Below are 21,155 nucleotides of genomic sequence, written 5' to 3'. Positions count from 1 at the left end.
AGGTGCACGGAGGGGCCTAAAAATGAAAGTGTCTCAAATATCTCACCGGAGCGGTTACGTGCAGCAGCTTATTAATTGAAAGGGGTTGTCCTACGAAAAATATTCTAAGGCCTCTTGCACACGAACATATTTTCTTTCTGAGTCCGTTCCATATGCGGAACCATTCACTTCAATGGGTCCGCAAAAAAAACAGAGGTTACTCCGTGTGCATTCCGTTTCCATATTTCCTTTCCGCAAAAATATAGAACATGTCCTATTATTGTCCGCATTACGGAGAAGGATCGGACTGTTCTATGAAGGGCCGGCTGTTCTGTTCCGCAAAATATGGAATGCACACGGATGTCATCCGTATTTTTTGCGGATCCGTTTTTTGCGGACCGCAAAATACACACGGTCGTGTGCAAGAGTCCTAATACTGTATAGAGCTCCTGCTCCGTACAGTATTCAAACATAGTTTTATATGAATCGACTTTGAATGTTTCATCCGAAGTCGATTCGCTCATCTCTATTATAGACCAGAGAGCAGCCCGCTGATCAACGCCAGGGCTGCACCTAGCCTTTCTGCTGCTTGAGGCAAAAACTGAAACGGCGCCCTCCTGTGCTAATTTCTTAACCTAACCCCTTTACCACAATGAAAGCGCTCATTGCCCATGGCCCTTCCGCTGCCCCCCTCCTGCCCCTTCCTGGTGCTGCCTGATCACCTCACCTGGCCTCAGTGGTGGTGCGCCCCCGATCAACGCCACTCACGTCAGGAGAGCTAGCAGAGGTGAGCAGCATGTCTGCCCATTACATGGCTGTATGCATCGACATACTTTAGGGGTTAAGAGTCGCCATATCAGAGTATTTATTTAAGCCCACAAGGCCTCTCGGGCTGGCTACGCTAATGCATTTTGGCAGCTGACACTCAGCAGCTATTGTGAACAAGCATCCCACGCAGATAATGTCCTCATATTTCTATGGCAATGTTCCATGGAAGAAGAGCAGAAAATCTTACCCCAAGGGCTCATTCAGACGACCGGATCAGTTTTTGCTGTCCGCAAATTGTGGATCTGCAAAACACGGATACCGTCCGTCCATCAGTGTTCCGCATTCTGCAAAACGGAACGGCCAGCCCTATGAAAAAAAAATGCCTATTCTTGACCAAGCAATGTTCTATTTTTTTCGCAGGGGCCACGGAGCGGAAGTACGGATGCGGACAGCGCATGGTCTACTGCCCGCATCTTTTGCGGCCCCATTGAGATAAATGGGTCCGCATCCGATCCGCGAAATTGCGGAAGGGATGTGGACTCAAATATCCAAGTGGTGTGAATGGGCCCTAAATTTGGAGTGATGTCATCTTTGTGCGATGACATCATCACGCGAACCTCCTCACCAGATTCGCCTTGTAAACTGAAGATGGTTGCCGCTCAGACGGCCCTGTATTAGCACATTAGCGCTGACTAATGAGACACCAAGAAGGTAACGCTGCTGTTACCGAAACACCCGAAGGAGAAAGCACAATAGAAAAGGCCATCAAAAGCTCAGCGTGACGGCAATTATGTGTCTCACTTAATGAGTTGTGCATCATTAACCCCGTCACTGCCAGCAGGCTCACTCCCTGTACAGTTTTGGCAGCCAGCAACGGCAAGGTCTTTCTTAGGGGTTTATACACTGCATGTTTCTTTTGGAGCGATGGTGATTACATAAGGGTCCATTCACACGTCCGCAAAGTCACTGCCGGGACGGAAAGGTCTGTGCGGCGCACGCAAACGGCACCTGTGCCAGAATAAAGGGCCAGGTGAGATGATGTACATGACGGGTCTGGGAAGAGAAAGTTGCAGAACTTGGGTGCACCGAGCGGATTAGCCCTGCCTTTAGTGCACTTAAAGGGGATGTGTCATCTCAGACTTTGATGGCATATCACTAGGAGACCTCCGAGACCTGAACCCATCTCCAGAATGCCCCCCCCCCCCCCAAACGATAAAGAGAGCACAGGGGGCAAACGTGGCGTGGCCTTTATTCATTTCTATGCAAGTCTTAAAAATAGCCAAGCGATGGTGCACGGATATTTTCAAAAGTAGCCGTTGCTCCTTTTACTTCTACGGGACTGCCAGACCCATGGAAATGAATGGAGGGCGTCTGCGCATGCGTGGCTGCTCTCTGCTCGCTTCTGAGGTCCCGTCCCCCGGGGCCCAATGCCACCAATGTCTAAGATGAGACAACCCCTTTAACAGCTCGTTTGCATAAAGACTCAAAAGATAATCTCTGCCACGTGGCTACGGATTTGAACCCTAGTAGGCAGCGTGCCCACTTGAATAGGCATTTTGCCGGCGACAGGATTGATCGATGCGCATAATATGTTTGCACAATAAAGCGATTTCCTTTTACATCATATTACACATTTCTACCAATAACCGAACAGGAAGATCGTGATAAAATTCTAATAAAAAACACACTTACAGAAGTGATCAAAGACCCCAAAAGGGGCACGTGTCCTATGCTAGGGACTAGCTCGCCTATGAGAAAAGCGTACGTAGAAACATCTGATTCTGTTTAAGGCTCTCTCGGCCAGAGGAAAGGCTAATCTGGCAGATGTTACAACGGGCTTTGCCAATACAATCAGCATCCAGAAATAGGCCTGTGTTTTCCTGCTGGCTCAGGCCTAGATGATTACCCAGCCGCTCTTCCAGTCTTGTACGTGAAATGCTCGCAGAGTGCCAGCTGGCTTAATCCAGGTGAACATTTGCTGTGCAAGAATCAAACATTTCTTTACACTGCATTTATAAGTGTGAACGATCCGGTTCCCTACCGGTGGGGGGGTGCGCGCGCTGCCGGCGCTGAATCTGTTAACCCATTTCCAGATCTTAATAAATTCCTGATCTTCAAAACGATCACCCCGACGCGGCACATTGTTTGCAACCACAAACTTAAATGGTACTGTAGTTTTTGGCAGCAGAAGTCCTACGCTTCTCCCTGCAACTCGACGGAGGATGAATCCACTAATGCAAACCATCCGACTCATTCACAAAGCTGAGCGAGATAGAATATACTGTCGGCTATGCCCACTGTTCTTTGGGATCCTCCATAGGTCAATTTTAACTGCTCAGTTGGTGCCACCATCATTTATGTTTAGCTCAATGGAAATAAATGCACAAAATAAGGAATTTATTTAAAGGGGGCCTAAACCTATACTAAAAGCACGGAAGAGCGCTTTGCACCTTCGGCTCGCATCGGCACTGTTCTGCTTTTCCAGTACACATCCCATATACTGTCTATAGATCCGTACTGCGCATGAGCTGAGCCGATGCAAGCCCCCCAGCCTTCTGGTGGGTGAGGCGGCTGGCACTATCATCAGAGCGCGATCACACGGTCAGGTTTGGAAGCCAAATCCAGGAGTGAATAAAAAAAAAAAAAGAGGAGAAACTGTATCTGTCCTTCATACTTTCTTTTTATGATCCACTCCTGATTTTGGCTTCCGAAACTGCATAAGAAAACTTGACCCCTATAATGCCCCTCACACAGGTTATACTTGCCTCTCTCCCCAGCACCCGTGTTGCTTCTGATGCCCGCGCGGACGCCGCTGCCTCTCCCCATCGCACAAATGAAAACATCCGGTGACGGGGAAGGGAGCAGCCAATAGCGGGCCATGACGGTAAAGAGCCTTCCAATCGTCACCTGCGATGCTAGGGAGGCTTGTTCCCGTTGCGGCCGGATATTGGCTGCTCTTCTCCACGCGAAGGGGAGATGCGATGGCCGCCGTGCTGGGGAGCGAGGTAAGTATAACCTGTGTGAGAGGCCCAGGCATTTTGGGGGGGCATTATAGGGGTTGGATAACCCCATTAAAATTAAGTCATCATGATAAGCAGCTACCGCTTGCAATCTAATTAGCAGAAATGACTGCATGGTATATCGTGGCAATGGTGATGGGTGCGGTGCACCGGGCTTCCCTCGTTTCATGACTATTGCTTCTGAAATGCCAGGGACTGTGAAATAAACAAGAGTGGAGGCGCTAGGAGCCCTGTCTAAGGTGCACAAAATACCGAACATTTCTCAGGATGAGATGACTGGATATTGACTAGAAGGGTATAGTTATGTTTAGAGACACTTACCCTATGAGGTGGTGGTATAACTGATTTTGGGGATGACTCCCTTTAAAGGAGTTTTCTGAGTGTTTAATATTGATGAGCTATCCTCAGGATAGGAGGGGGTCTGACTACGGGCTCCTCCACCTACCAGCTGTTTGAAGAGACCATGAGTGTTTAGGTCTCAGTGACGCCATTTTCATCGGTTATCATGGCCGAGGCGCAGATCAGTCCCCTTCAAGTGAGCTTCGATACCAAGCACACCCACTGTGTTTGGAAAGCTGCGAGGAGGCCTCGGCGCTCACCAGAGCACCATGGCCTCTTCAATCAGCTGCTGGAACCCACCGATCAGACATGAGGATGGGTCATCAGTATTAAACACCTGGAAAACCCCTTTAATGTGTATGTGCAGAGTTTTTCCCGCGATATTCACTAACTTCAAGGATCAGACGCAATGTGTACAGAAGAATGGAAACGTGACGCCTCAGTTAGGGTTAAGACCAGAGGAACTTACATGGAAATGTGCTTTCAAAATGATATAATTTGCATTGAGAAAGAGCTATGCAAATGTCTTCTCTGCCAGTAGATGCATCAGCTTTTGCCTAATTTCCCCTAAATTACGAAAGCATCCCCCTTAGATGAGAAGAACAGCTTGTTCATCGCAGGCGTCCGAGTCCAGCCAGGCCTGCAATCCTGCACTGATCACTCTTGGGTGGATAGTACAGGCCAGCTGCCTCACCGCCAAGCACTCCTCCTCGCAGCCCCTGCTAACATTACCTAAATGAATCATCAAACTCCCATAGACTGTGGGGAAAAGAATTTCCAAAACTTTTTCTAAATGAATCAAACTACTCATAACAAAAATGGAAGGCGTCAAATCAGATATGTCGTGGTGAATGGGAAGCAGCGTGATGAATGGGAAGCGCTGCCTGACAGCAGTTGGCGGACTACACATTACAGAACAAGTTGTCTCCTACTTCTGTCTAGAACAAGAGCGGAAAACGTTAGGCAATCTCCATGTTTTAGATTTGTAGGATGACGCTCAATGAGATGAAACGTACAGTGCCTTGCAAAAGTATTCACCCCACTTGACTTTTTCAGTGTTTTGTTACATTACAGCCTTAAGTTCAATGTTTTGTTAATCTGAATTTTATGTGATGGATCAGAACACAATAGTCTAAGTTGGTGAAGTGAAATGAGAACAATATATAAATAAAACTATTGTTCAGAAATAGAAAACAGAAATTGCCATGTGCGTATGTATTCCCCCTCTTTGTTAGGAAGCCCATAAAAAGCTCTGGTGCAACCAATTACCTTCAGAAGTCACATAATTAGTGACATGAGGTCACCTGTTTGCAATCTAAGGGTCACATGATCTGTCATTACATATACACACCTTTTTTGAAAGGCCCCAGAGGCTGCAATATCTAAGCAAGAGGCATCACTAACCAAACACTGCCATGAAGACCAAGGAACTCTCCAAACAAGTAAGGGACAATGTTGTTGAGAAGTACAAGTCAGGGTTAGGTTATAAAAAAATATCCAAATCTTTGATGATCCCCAGGAGCACCATAAAATCTATCATAACCAAATGGAAAGAACATGGCACAACAGCAAACCTGCCAAGAGACGGCCGCCCATCAAAACTCACGGACCGGGCAAGAAGGGCATTAATCAGAGAGGCAGCACAGAGACCAAAGGTAACCCTGGAGGAGCTGCAGAGTTCAACAGCAGAGACTGGAGTATCGGTACATAGGACGACAATAAGACGTACGCTCCATAGAGTTGGGCTTTATGGCAGAGTGGCCAGAAGAAGTGGCCATTACTTTCAGCTAAAAACAATAAGGCGCGTTGTGAGTTTGCGAGAAGGCATGTGGAAGACTCCCAAATGTATGGAGGAAGGTGCTCCGGTCTGATGAGACTAAAATTGAACTTTTCGGCTATCAAAGAAAACGCTATGTCTGGAGCAAACCCAACACATCACATCACCCAAAGAACACCATCCCCACAGTGTAACATGGTGGTGGCAGCATCATACTGGGGGGATGGGACTGGGAAACTGGTCAGAGTTGAGGGAAAGATGGATGGGGCTAAATACAGGGATATTCTTGAGCAGAACCTGTCCCACTCTGTGCGTGATCTGAGGCTAGGACGGAGGTTCACCTTCCAGCAGGACAATGACCCCAAACACACGGCTAAAGCAACACTTGACTGGTTTAAGGGAAACATGTAAATGTGTTGGAATGGCCGAGTCACAGCCCAGATCTCAATCCAATAGAAAATCTGTGGTCAGACTTAAGGATCGCTGTTCACAAGCGCAAACATCCAACCTGAAGGAGCTGGAGCAGTTCTACAAGGAGGAATGGGCAAAAATCCCGGTGGTAAGATGTGGCGACTGCTCCTAGAGACTTATCCAAAGCGACTTGGAGCGGTGATTGCCGCAAAAGGCGGCTCTACAAAGTACTGACATTAGGGGGTGAATAGTTCTGCACATTGACTTTATCTGTTATTTTGTCCTATTTGTTGTTTGCTTCACAATAAATAAAAAAAAAAAAAAACATCTTCATAGTTGTGGACACGTTCTGTAAATTACATGATGCAAATCCTCAAACAATCCATGTTAATTCCACGACTGTATTTTTGGTCAGATCTGCAATTTCTTTCTGGACCCATTCATTTCAATGATGCGGACATTACGCCGTGTGCTGTCTGCACCCATATGTCCGTTCCGCGGCCCAGCAAGAAAGCTAGAACATGTCCTATGCTTGTCCGTGTTATGGACAAGGATAGGACATTTCTACAGTTTAAAAAAAAATGGAGGCGTGCACTTGTCCGGTCTTCGTGTTTTGCAGATCAGTGATTTGTGGAACAGAAGAAACATGTGGTCGTGTGCATGGGACAAAAATGGTAAGATTACCGGTAAACCTGGAGTCTGGAGGTCTCTTTTAGGTTGGAAACAGCACTTTGGGGGCAACGATGACAGATCTACCAGGCCATGGATGTAGGGATCTTTCACATGGGCAGATAATCTGCCTGCAGCGGGCACCGACTGCCATTGATTGCAGGTTGTGAACGATCATAAGATTTGCATTTGGGCTTGTTCACACGACCGCGTGAAGCCCGTGCACGTGCTGTGGACCGCAAATTGCGATCCGCAATGCACGGGCACCGACCATGGGCCAGCCGCATGGGGATCGCGGACCCATTCACTTGAATGGGTCCGCGATCCGTCTGTTACGCAAAAGGATACAGCATGTTCTATCTTTTTGCGGTGCGGGGGCACGGAACGGAACCCACGAAAGCACTCCATAGTGCTGCTGTAGTGTTCCGTTCCGCATCTCCGGATTTGCGGACCCATTGACGTGAATGGGTCCGCATCCGTGATGTGGAATGCACACGGAACGGTGCCCGTGTATTGATAGAGGTTACAAAAATATTAAGTTTGGCTGTAAATAGGGATCATTCGTGAGATCGCTTTACATTCCTCCTCGCTTGTCTACATGGGGGGGGATGCACTACCAACCGACAATGATTTTAAGATCTGCAATCTATAAATATACAGGTCTGCGAATATAAATTGCGCAAACTTGTTAGAAGACCATATTTACACGGGCCAAGTGTCCGGAGCGATTGTTCGTGCAACAATAGTTCAGGCGATTGTCGCCAGGTTTATAATTTCCAAAAAGGTAAGATGCCTTTGCGCACACTGACCGCCCGCTTGTCTGTGGAGGTAAAAGAGCTGCTTCTACCGTACATGGCGCACTTTATGGTGACGACTACAGCTTTGTACAGGTTCACAGTTTCTGGGCAGCAGATCACTCATTACACAGCCCAGAAAAGATGATTAAAGCCCCTGGGATTTTCGGGCCAATTATATTTGTATGTATGCTTGTATAATCGGGCAGCCGATGAATGAGCAGGCGCCCGTTCTTCCTGATGAGAGACGCCCAGTTATCGGTAGCGTAATCAGGAATGGGCTTCTGATAATGAAAACAGAATGAGGGAGGATCGGCTGCGGTAGAAATCGTGCCCTTAGGGGGGTCGGCATAAGCAATGATTTCACCCGATCCGGTGATCTGCGGCACCTTTACACAGGCCGAATATTGGGAAAGACTGTTCGTCCCGACACTTGCTCCCGTTAATCAGCCCAACCTTGAAAAAGACTGTGTAGGGTCGAAACGTTGCACATTTTAGTGAATAAATGCAGAATCTCTGAAGAATTGGGAGTGCTGCGGTTTCTTTAATATTCCTGAACAATGGTGGAACTACAGACTGGTAACCATCACCGCTGGCACCACCGCTGTATCGGACACTTTCTCCTGTTATGGAGACGCCGGCGCCTCTTCATAACTTCGGCAGATCCTCCACCAGCGATGGGGCTTTATTAAAACCAGCGTCTAAAACACCGGTCTTGTGTGCGCTTGATTCCTCTGTACACGCCTAAAGGACCCGACAGATCAGCCCTACACGTAAACATACACGGAAACAGCAGCCCTGTTCTGCGGTCACTTGGATGCAGGCATCATGGGCCTACGAAAAACGTATATAATAGGGATCAAAGTGGGTGAATTTTAGACTTGCCCATTGAGAAAGGGGTTGGATAGAACAGAGCCAACGGTATTAAGGCGACTGTTACATGGCGACATCTTCCCTCATGTGTGGTCCTTAGTGGGGCAGCCTCCATTTGTATTCTTATGCCCAGCTTACACTACGGGGAACTAAAGACTATGGTGTCTAACTATGGCGCAGACACAACGCATCTCCTCTGGTTGCAGTCTGGGCAGATGTCAAGCAATGGCCCCATTGAAGTCTATGGCCTCTTTCACACTACCGTTTTTTTTCCCGTTTTGCGGGCCGTTTTTTGCGTTCCGTATACGGAACCCTTCATTTCAATGGTTCCGCAAAAAAAAACGGAATGTACTCCGTATGCATTCCGTTTCCGTATTTCCGTTTTTCGAAAGAACATGTCCTATTATTGCCCGCAAATCACGTTCCGTGGCTCCATTCAAGTCAATGGGTCCGCAAAAAAAAAACTGAACACATACGGAAATGCATCCGTATTTCTTCCGTATCCGTTCCGTTTTTGCCGAACCATCTATTGAAAATGTTATGCCCAGCCCAATTTTTTCTATGTAATTACTGTATACTGTATATGCCATATGGAAAAACGGAACGGAAACGGAAACACAACAGAAACAAAAAAACTGAAAAACGGACCGCAAAACACTGAAAAAGCCATACGGTAGTGTGAAAGAGGCCTATGGGTCAGCAAAAAAACGGAATGCAATACGTTTTTTTTGCGGACATGCTGAACTGTCCGCTAAAAAAAGGATCCGCATTTTTGCGGACAGCATACGGCCATCTGAATGATCCCTTAGGGAGATATTGATGCAGGATGCCAGTCTGGACGGCCGCACGATCGCCTTCCTGATGACATTATTGCAGTTCAATCTTACAAAAAATGATTTTAGATTTACTGAAGATCACTATTTGCAGCTGCGGGGGACTTCAATGGGGTCCTCGGCTGCGCCAAGTTTTGCAAATATTTTCATGGCGGCATTTGAGAGTGAGCATATTTTCACTAATGGAATATTAGAAACATCCCCCACGTGGCTACGCTGTGGAAGGGTACGGAACAGCCACTGATGGAACTCATCGATTATCTCAATTCCTGCCATGAAACTCTAAAATTTCAATTGCACTAAGGGCTCATGCACACAAACGTATTTTCATTCCGTTTTTTTTTTTCTGCGGACCGTATACAGAACAATTCATTTCAATGGCTCCGTAAAAAAAAACGGAAGGTACTCTGTGTACATTCTGTTTCTGTATTTCCATTCCACAAAAATATAGAACATGTCCTATTATTGTCCGCATTAGGCTCCATTCAGACGTCCGTAGAATGGGTCCGCATCCGTTCCGCAATTATCCGGAACTGGTGCGGACCCATTCATTCTCTATGGGGCCGGAAGAGATGCGGAGAGCACACTATGTGCTCTCTGCATCCGCATTTCCAGAGCGCGGCCCCAGTCTTCCGGTCCGCGGCTCCGCAAGAAAATAGAGCATGTCCTATTCTAGGCATTTCTATGGGGGTGCCGGCCGGGTGTATTGCGGATCCGCAATGCACTACGGACATCTGAATGGAGCCTAACGGAGAAGGATAGGACTGTTCTATCAGGGGCCAGCTGTTCCGTTCCGCAAAATACGGAATGCACACGGACGTCATCCGTACTTTTTGCGGATCCGTTTTTTGCCGTCGTGTGTAAGAGGCCTAATACTATACAGTTCCTAGATGTAGAGATTAAGAAAGGAGACAATGGGAGATTTAATACTACACTATATACCGAGCCAACTGAGCGGAATAATGTATTGCTATATTCCAGCTATCACGCCCCACACGTATTCAAAAATATACCAAAAGGTCCATTTATTAGAGCAAAATGCATCACTAAAACGGACCACGAGTATGACAAGCATAAAAAAATTAGCTAAAAAATTCACCGATCGTGGTTGCCCAAGGAGATTGATTAAAAACATCAGTAGTGAAGTAGACAACATTTCACGTGAAGATCTATTAGGCCTCTTGCACACGACCATAGGTCTTTTTCAGTATTTTGCGATCCGCAAAAACCGGACCCGCAAAAAATACGGATGACGTCCGTGTGCATTCAGTTTTTTGAGGAACGGAACAGCCGGCCCCTAATAAAACAGTCCTATCCTTGTCTGTACTGCGGACAATAATAGCACGTTCTATCTTTAAACGGAACGGAAAAACGGAAGGCATACGGAGTACCTTCTGTTTTGTTTTTTTTGCGGCTCCATTGAAATGAATGCTTCTGTATACGGAACGCAAAAAAACGGAATGTAAACGGAAAAAAAAAAATAACTTTTGTGTGAAAGAGGCCTTAGTCAGAAAAGAGAAAAAGGCCACGGATAATCGCTGCATGTATATAGGGACTTATGATAGACATGAGAGTCTCATCAAAAATGCTATAAAAAAATATTGGGGATTATTAAAACATGATTAAAAAAACATGGCTATCTATTTAAAGAAAAACCTAGTTTTTCATATCGGAGAGGTAGAACTCTAGGGAATGAGGCGACATCAGAACGAAATAGAAGAACAAACAGATTGTTTTAGCTGCAAGGAAGAAAGGAACTTTCCCTGCAATTCCATCTTAAAAGGAGATTCGATAAGGGATATAAAATCCCAATGCGCCATTTTTCTACATTAATGACAAAGAATGTAGTTTACGGCATTCGATGCCCGTGTAGTTTATGGTACATCGGACAGACAAAGAGCGAAATAAAGGTGCGATTAAACGACACACAAGTCTAATATTAGCCGATATATGGGAAGGCAGGAGGTGAATGCAGGTGAGACCACGGAACGACATTGTCGCAACACGGTTATGAAATGAGACATAAACGGCGTGCCTTAAAATGGCGAGGGCTGGATGGCATTAATGGCAGAAAATAAACCCAGATCGCTGCAATACGAGACTAGATGGAGACACTATGTCCTAAAGGGTTAAATGAAGTGTGCAACTTCGCGGTATTTCTATGATCAGCGCCCCAGTAACTGGTTTTAAATGCAACCGAAATATTTTCTGTACATCTGTGAAAACGAAAGCCATCGCTGAATATGTGTAAATGTGAAATGACGAGGATGGAAAGAGATTGCATGGTGACAACCCACAGGCACGCATGACCCCCCCCCCCCGAAACGTTGCGCAGCATGGGGTAGCAATCAGTTCAGCGCTCTCAGGATTACTATTGCATAAGGGTCCCATTCACACAGCCGCAATTTTATTTCTGGATCCGTTCTGGATTTTGCGGACACGTTCATTTTCAATGGGGCCGGGACGGATGCTATGTGCTGTCCGCATCCGCAATTCCGTTCCCAAAAAAAAACAAAACACCAGCTTGAAGTGAAATAAGCATTTGTGTACGCTGCCCTCCCATGACGGCTTTATATCTCCATGGAATCTCGGACAGACCTGGCAGGAGCCCAGAGCGTGAATTATGTCCATGTGGTTTCAGAATGCTTTACATTTTCTGGCCGCCGTTCAGCAAAGTTATGGATGTTGTAAATGCTGAGTAGGAACCTGGGAAGATCGGGTCGAGGGATGACGTAATTCTCCACTTCCGTGTCTTAGTATGGGTTCCCAGTATGCTAAAGGGACTGCATTTTCAATCATTCATCCTCAATCCATAGGTTCATGAATGGCCCCTTGTGCATGAGGGTGTCAGCTGTCATGAGGGTGTCAGCTGTCATGAGGGTGTCAGCTGTCATTCGGGTGTCAGCTGTGTTACACTAAGAACCAAAAATGCTGGAGAGCGAAGGGCTCGTCTATAACAAAAGAAATAAGTGAGAAAGGAAGGCTAAGTGGTCGAGAATATCCGATAACCAACAGTGCGCCGGGCGGTTTGGCCACGAAATGAAATAGTGCAAAAATTGGGCAGAAATTGTTAACCCCTGCAAAATACATTTCTGCCACTAGGTGGAGTAGGAGGCTGTACTACACGCCAGCTCATTGGAGGTTTCCTGCTTAACAGCGCACCAAGTGGTTAGGTACGGTACTGCAAGTAAAACCTATTAATAGCTTTAATTTGAACCATTATCCTCATGATTTAGATGGCAAGCATGCAAACAGTGAGTCTATTCATGCATCCGTAATCTAATCCCAGGGAGGCATTGCATACTTCTAATTGTTTAAGGATGTATACAGAAATTCCACATGAATCCAAGAGGAAATGCTAAAAAATGGAGGCACCTTCCAACGATGTATTATGGAGAATAGATATTCTCCTCCTGAGTGTAGAGGAGAATACACAGCTGCAAGAAGCATGGGGGGAGGGGGGGGGGGGGGGGGAATCACCAAAACTCCACCAAATGTGCACAACCCCTTTAAGGCTAGTGACACATGGCGACTTGAGGACCTCGCAACCATTGCAATAAGTCCGACCTGCTATAGAGGTGCAGCCTCCAGCTCCGCACAGACTGTTCATGGAATTTTTAGCTTTCTCCAAATCTAATCATAGAAACATCCCGTGATCGCTGCAGATTCTAGACATACTTCTACTTCTAAGTCATGTGAAATATGGCTCCAAAATCGACAAGCATGACCTGCCTCCTCGAAAGACAGCATCTATCAGACCTTGCGTACACAAGCGGTCACCGACATCAGTTTACGGACCTGGCGCAGGACCCAGAACAACATGTCTCCTGCCGTTTCACATGGAGCAGGGCTTAGAAGAAAGGTGCCTCCTGCCTAATTCGTGGAGATGTACCTGTCCCGCAGAGACACAAATCTTGTCTTTGGCGCCACAATTCAGGACTATTACGGTATCTGCAGTAGTCCATAAATAGCGCTGCAAATAAGGAGTCCATATCGCCATTTTATTGTTTTCTTACTGCCCCCCGCTGTCGGCGTATAATAGCTGCACTGCAATACACGGTCAGGACTGCTGCGCAGTGCTAACATATGGAGAGGACTCCTGTGCGCATACACAGTGGAGCTTTATACAGGGGGCATGGCATTCGGACTCCATATCAGCGGTACTACCTATGTGTTACTGCAGATAATAGTTTAAGATTGTGGTGACTCCCCTTGAAGTGAACCTGTCACACTGTGGGAGACCGAGGCATCATTTTTTTGGGAACCTTCTACTCTTAGGAGTCAATTGGGAGGTCCTATCCATGACGGACAGATAGCTGGGGTGAATATCAATCAGTGATAGGATCGCCCACCGGACTCCCAGGTATAGAAAGAGCATGGATTCACGGTACTGGACACATTACTAAATATGGACCAAATAGTCCTTGAGGTGATGATATGTCCCCACAGAGCCCTGATCTTGACATCAACAAGTCTGTCTGGGATTACATGAAGAGACAGAAGGATTTGAGCAAGCCTACATCCACAGAAGATCTCCATGTTTGGAACAACCTCCCTCCTGAGTTTCTTCAAAAACGGTGTGCAAGTCTGGCTAGAACAGGGGTGCACGACCTGCGGCCCTCGACACCATTCTAGGTCTATGTCTTGTGGCCGCTCACAGGTACCTTTCATGTATTCTTCCATTAGATGGGACGAGTCCTAGAAGTGTAACTAGACATTTATGAAATATACTGTGTGTTCAATATGGCATCAAAATAGTATTTCAGTTGGTAATAGCCCTTTAAGTTTTATTTTCGGCCCTTGGAATCGGTTCAGGCTGACAATGTGGCCCCGACCAGAAAAGGTTGCGCACCCCTGGCCTGACCTAGAAGAACTGATGCTGTTCTGAAGGTAAAGGGTACCCCCCCCCCTTTAAGGGGACTGTACAAGGACCTTGCAGCGCCACCACAGGTGAAACAAAGCATTACACCAGGCATCCTTAAACTGCAGCCCTCCAGCTGTTGCAAAACTACAACTCCCAGCATGCCCGACCAGCCTACAGGTATCAGCCTACAGCGGGGCATTGTGGGAGTTGTAGTTTTACGACAGCTGGAGGGCCGCAGGTTGAGGATGCCTGTGTAATGCAAGGACATGGCGGGTCCTCCAGAGCTCTCAGCTACTAGATGAGGTTCCCGAACTGATACTCCTAACTATTAACTCAGAGTTACCTAATAGGGGTTTTGAAAACAGGTTTTCCCTACAACTGAATGTTGATTTACCTCCATTTTAATTTCCCCTATGTTGAGAGGCTAATTCTGCGCCGATGAAACTTCTCATCTACTGTATGAGATTTTGCCTGTGCAATGTGACTCAATAATGGGTCACGGTGAGGTTTAAATTGGGCTATTTAGGGTCATTTCACTTTAATAAACGTGCTTTCAGCAAAAGGGGAGGACTACGGTACCTATTGTCCCTTTCTATTGGTGCATGCTGGGAGTATTGGATTGCCTGCCGCTACTGTGCATTCTTTCCCCGAAGCCTGAAACAGCATCATCTTTGTGCGTGAGGTAGGTTAGACAGAGATGAGAAGATGACCAAGACATGGACGCGTCTCGTTAATCATCTGCTACACACGGGGGGGGGGACATATGACATTACAGTTAGCACTAGGAAGACTCGGTTTCCGGTTTCATTACATTAGGACTGCAAAGTAGACAAGGAAAAACTTTACCGGCCTACCCATCGTGCCCCTCTTCCCGGGAACTCCAGGCAAACCCTGCGTGGAAAGAGAAGAAGACAGCTTAGGTTACACATTCACAAAGACATCTAGGTACAGAATGTGAAAAAGCACTAAATAGAAATAAAATCATACAAAGCGCTGAAAGAAGGGCCGGCCTCGCCGATACGGGGAGGCTGAGCCTTTAATACGCTCCATGAAATGGGAAATGCCTAAATTAAAGCCGGTCCAGCAAAGGGGTTGTCAAAATTTTCATAAAATTGGAAAAGTAAGGCTTCTGATGATTTTCATATTAATAACCCTAGTAATACAAAATGCCCAAACTAGTAATGCCCATCACAGTGCACCCTACCAAACACCCTATTCTAGAATCCCGAATATTTTCCCTATACATTAAAGGGGTTGTTCCAGGTAAAATAGTCTACATTTTTCAAACCTGAATCGAAATACTTTTGTAATTGAATTTAATTAATAATTTTGTAATTATTCAATAAAAAACTATCTATCTGCATAGCGCCACCTGCTGTTCGCTCTTTTCCTTATTTCTCTAGCCACTTCACTGAGGTGGTCACACATGCTCCGTTAAATTCTTCAACTGCCACCGGCCCTATTTACTGTTAGATACAGGGAGAAAGCTGCAGCAAAAGGGACATGACCTGTGAGGAGGGACATGCCACCCTGAGAAAGGACGAACCCCCTGAGCTGCCAGCTTGGAATTAATCTAGCAGAGCAACTGGAACAATGAACGGGGAGATCTATGGATCCATGAGAGGTGCAGGGCTGGTTCTAGCTTTGTTAGAGATTGACATGTACTACATGTTGTCCGATGTTCATTTTTTACATTTTACATGGGATAACCCCTCTAAGGATCATTGGGGGACTCATTAAGGCATACAACTAGGGATGAGCGGACCCGTTGATGTTCGGGTCTGCCGGGTTCGGCCGAACTTCGGGTCAAAGTTAGGGTTCGGGACCCGAACTCGAAACCTATTGAAGTCAATGGGGACCCGAACTTTGGTGCACTAAAATGGTCATAGTAAGGGCTAGAGGGCTGCAAAAGGAAGCAAAATGGGGGTAAGAGCAGGAAAGTTGCACTGCAAACAAACGTGGATAGGGAAAATGACTTAAAATAACAGAATAGAAAAAAAATATAATAATAATAATCTTGAAGTAGGAGGCGGAGGTCAAAGTGGAGTGAGAGGTTGAGGAGGCGGTAGACGTGGCGGTGTAGGTGGAAGCGGAGGAGGAGGGGATAGCCAAGACTGTTTTTGTTTTTCCTTTATTTATTAATTTTTATAAATTTGGGAAGGCCCCAAAACATTGGGAAATGGAAAAGAGAACGCAAAGAGAAAGTGCGCTGGAGTACAATGGCTGGGTGCGGCCGGTATACATGTCTACTCAGCACAAGGGGATCCTGTGGGATCTATGCCTGGTTCATTTTAATGAACGTGAGCTTGTCCACGTTGGCTGTGGACAGGCGGCTGCGCTTGTCTGTGATCACACAGTTCGGACAATAACCTGGCCGCAGGGCAGGCCAGCACCTCCAAGGCGTAAAGGGCAAGCTCAGGCCATGTGCCCAATTTGGAGACCCAGAAGTTGAAGGGGGTAGACCCATCATTCAGTAAGTGTAGGCGTGTTCACACATACTGCTCCACCATGTTGCTGAAATGCTGCCTCCTGCTAAGACGTTCCGTATCAGCTGGTGGTGCTGGTTGTTGTGGCGTGCTGACAAAGCTTTTCCACATTTCGGCCATGCTAACCCCCCCTTCTGAGGTGCTGGCGGTGCCCCAGCTGCGTTGGCGACTTCTTCCTCCTCCTCTGCCTTCGCCTTGTGCTTCCACTGTGCCCCCGCTGTCAGGTGGGAATGCCATCAGCAGCGCGTCTACCAGAGTGCGCTTGTACTCGCCCACTCATCGGTCTGTTGTTCCATGCCTGTCCACAGCTCCTGCGCGGTGTGGGGTTTTTTCCCCCAAACTGATAAGTTTCAAATCAGCCTGCTGTGTTACGCTGACCAGATGAGAAGGCGGTAGAGGAGGAGGCAACGAGAAACGTCCTGCAATCCTCGGTGGCGGAAGGACATGGGCCAAACTGCTATCCGCCTCAGGCCCAGCCGCCACTGCATTTACCCAGTGTGCAGTTATGGAGATATAACGTCCCTGACTGTGCTTACTGGTCCACATATCGGATGTTATGTGGACCTTGCCACAGATGGCGTTGCGCAGTGCACACCTGATTTTGTCCGCCACTTGGTTGTGCAGAGCAGGGATGGCTCGCCCGGAAAAGTAGTGGCGGCTGGGGACCACGTATTGCGGGACAGCCACTGCCATAAGGTCCCCGTCTCCACCAGGCAGAATGACAGCATTTCAAAGACAAGGAATTTTGAAATGCTGGCATTAAGGGCCGGGGATCGCGGGTGGGTAGGGGGTTACTTCCTCCTTCTCTCCAGTGTTTTGGGGATGGACAGCTGAACGCTTCCATGGGACAGTGTGGAGATGCTTGGTGACGGTGGTGGTGTTGCTGGCAGATCCTCTGTTTGCAGGGTGGCAGGTGCCACTGTCACTCCAGAGGGGGAGGAAGAGGCTGAGACTGCAGCAGAAGAGGGAGCAGGAGGAGCCTAAGATCTTTCGTGGTTTTTAAGGTGTCTACTCCACTGCAGCTCGTGCTTTGCATTTAGATGCCTGGTCATGCAGGTGGTGCTCAGGTTGAGAACATTTATGCCTCGCTTCAGGCTCTGATTGCACAGCAAGCAAACCACTCGCATCTTGTCGTCAGCACATTGTTTGAAGAACTGCCACACCAGGGAACTCCTTGGAGCTGGCTTTGGTGTGCTCATTCCTTGGGTGCGGTGGGCAGTAGCAGGCGTACTGGCTAGGGGACGGCCACTCTGCTTTTGCACCCTGCTCCCTCTTTTGCTGTGCGGCTGGCGCTGTGTGACCACCATTTTTTCCTCCGAACTGCACACGTCACTCGTATGACCTTGATTCCATGTGGGGTCTAGGACCTCATCATCCTCCACATCATCTTCCACCCACTCTTCACCCCTGCCCTCCTTGTCGGTCTGCACACTGCACAAAGCCCCAGCAGTTGGCACCTGTGTTTCATCATCATCAGAGACGTGCTGCGGTGGTCCTCCCATGTCCTCATCCTGAAACATAATTGGTTGGGTATCAGTGCACTCAATCTCTTCCACTTCTGGGGCAGGGCTAGGTGGATGGCCCTGGGAAACCCTGCCAGCAGAGTCATCAAAAAGCATAAGAGACTGCTGCATGACTTGGGGCTCAGACTACTTGGCCGATTTGAAAGGGGGTGAGGTGAAAGACTGATGGACATCGGCTGCAGGTGCCAACTGTGGTCTTTCAGCAGGAGACCGGGTGGGAGACAATGTGAAGGAACTGGAGGCACTGTCAGCAACCCAATCTACTATCGCCTGTACTTGTTCAGGCCTCACAATTCGTACACTGGTATTCGGGCCTACTAAATAACGCTGAACGTTCTGTTGCCTACGTGCACCTGAGGAAGGGGTTTCACTTGTGCGTGTAGCTGGCACAGATCGACCACGTCCTCTCCCTGCAACAGGAGCTCTACCAGCAGCACCACGACCTGGGCCACGTCCCTTATTTGATGCTCTCCTCATTCTTTGAGGTCACCCACTGAACTAACCGACAGATTAACTATATTAATTTCCCTGTCACGTATGCAGTGCAGGTGTACCTCACACCAAAAATGGGTATATGTCACCCACCGAACTAACACAAATTAACGATTATATTTTTGTGTTAGGGGTACAAAGATGGTGGATTGCACCCACAAAAAAAATCACTATAGGTCACCCACAGAATAAATAGCCAGATGAGATTCCTAACACTGTCCCTCACTTCAGCTGCCTGCTTCCTGTCCCTGCACTACTGATGGGCGGTGCTACACGTGATCCAGCTTATATAGAGGCTGGGTCACATGATGCACCGGCCAATCACAGCCATGCCATTACTAGGCATGGCTGTGATGGCTTCTAAGTGCCCACAGCTTAAAAACTTGTTGATTGGCTGACCTGCAGCCTTTCAACAAGCTTTATTAAATGCCCGAACACCAAACTCGAACTTTTGCTGCAAAGTTCGGGTTCGGGTCCCCGAAATCGCAAAGTTCGGCACTTTGCAGTTCGCTCAACACTACATACAACGCAAGTAATAGATGCAGCAAAAAAAAAAAAAAAACTGAAAATGATGGTCAGATATTAATACAAAGAGACCATCGAGGGAGATAACAGAGGCCAAAATTACTTGACCCACAACAGAGCCACTTACTCTAACCCGGTGCCATCAGAGCACATAGGATTTGGCAGGGTGCAACAGGGTGAGGCTCTAGGACAGGGTCACCCTTCTCAGGGCACATGCTCTGTATTGCCAGGGCACCTACGGCTCGAATAAGGGAGAGGAGCATTATTGCCTTCCCTTTTCTATATCCTGTGACTTCTTTACATCAGTGCCGGTGGTATGACAGACTCCATTCCTGTCTAGTGTGGATCATTTTGATTGGTTTTACTGTATATTTAATAAAAGTTCTGCTTTACTGATCCTTTGTTCAATGATTTGCGCAACTTTCTACATTTTCTTTCAATTTAGTAATAGATGATATGGGTCGAGGTACGAGAATTGGGGGCTTGTATCTGTCAACCTAAATTGCTGGAGCCTCTCTGACCGTATGAATGGGTCTGCATCCACTCTGCAATTTTGTAGGATGGGTACGGACCCATTCATTTCAATGGTGCCCCAAAAGATGCGGACAGCACACCGCCTGCTGTCCGCATCCGTATTTAAGGTCCGCGGCCCTGCAAAAAAGATTGAGCATGTCCTATTCTTGTCGAGAATAGGAATTTCTATCATAGTGCCGGCCATGCGCGGTCCAAAAAATGCCTTTTGTGGAGCGCAAAACAATTTGCGGCCGTCTGAATGAGCCCTAAACGATATGTCCCTACGATGACCAGACACGTAGCTGCAAATTCCTGTAACCATCCCAGGAGGAAAACTCCCAGTTGGTTCGGCATCATTACAAGTCACCAATGCTACTAATGACGTGCTGCCAGGTAGTTCTATGCCCAAGTGCGTCATAGAAGCATTGTCTCAATAGCATATACCCTTGATAGGCGGACTACTCATGGACTGTGTGAATAAATCTATGTCCACACTGTCTATATTTGCTAAGGAATTACCAAACTCCCACTCACGAGGGTGACTCAGGACCCCGTCACTAGTAGCACAGAGCTGTTAGGAATATATGCTCATCCGGTAAGGGTTTAGATATGATTTCCAGACATCAGATGTACAGCTTCAAAACATTTCCATGGTCGTTAACAGCTGCTTAGACAATGGGGCCGATTTACTACCCCTTTCTGATTTATAGGCAGTGTAAACCTAGACTAGACCGTCTAAAAAATGTGCCAGATTTATCAAGGTGGCTGATGCTGGATGAACAGTCTGGCGCTTCTTTAGACTGGTGTCAGATGTGTCGCAATTATTAAAGGGTTTTTCTGCCATTTTTTTAACTGATGGCTTTTCATCTGTATAGGTCATCAATATCTGATCAGTGGGGGTTCAACACCCAGGACCCCCGCCAATCAGCTGAAAAGCCACCGGTGCTCGCAGTGGTGCCGCAGCCTTTCCCTAGGCCATGTGACTTCATGTTCATCGGTCACAACTGCCTAGGCAAAGCTCAGGCCCATAAAAGTGAACGGGGCTGAGCGCAATACCAAGCACAACCACTATACAATGTACGGCGCTGTGCTTGGTAAGCTGAGAGAAAGCTGTGGTGCTACTGCGAGTGCCAGTGCCTTCTCATACAGCTCACCGGAGGGGGTACCCGGGTGTCAGACCCCCACTGATCAGAGGATAGGTCATCAGTAAAAAGATCTTGGAAAACCCCTCTAAGAGGCATGTAACTGAAATGACACCAGCTAGGAGCTGGCATAGATTTCAGGTATAA

At 47.3% G+C, this 21,155-nt stretch overlaps 1 protein-coding gene across 1 annotated transcript in view; it reads right to left on the bottom strand.

Moving 5' to 3' along the window:
• Window positions 1-21,155, bottom strand: part of COL27A1 (collagen type XXVII alpha 1 chain) — a 282,597-nt gene that overhangs the window by 169,203 nt on the left and 92,239 nt on the right. The window contains exon 12 of the mRNA XM_040404975.1: window positions 15,174-15,218. Within this exon, the coding sequence (XP_040260909.1) occupies window positions 15,174-15,218 (45 nt within the window). The remainder of the gene's footprint in view (window positions 1-15,173; window positions 15,219-21,155) is intronic.

This window comes from Bufo bufo, chromosome 8, assembly GCF_905171765.1.
Source record: "Bufo bufo chromosome 8, aBufBuf1.1, whole genome shotgun sequence".
NCBI lineage: Eukaryota > Metazoa > Chordata > Amphibia > Anura > Bufonidae > Bufo > Bufo bufo.
This window is presented reverse-complemented; position numbering and strand designations above follow the sequence as displayed.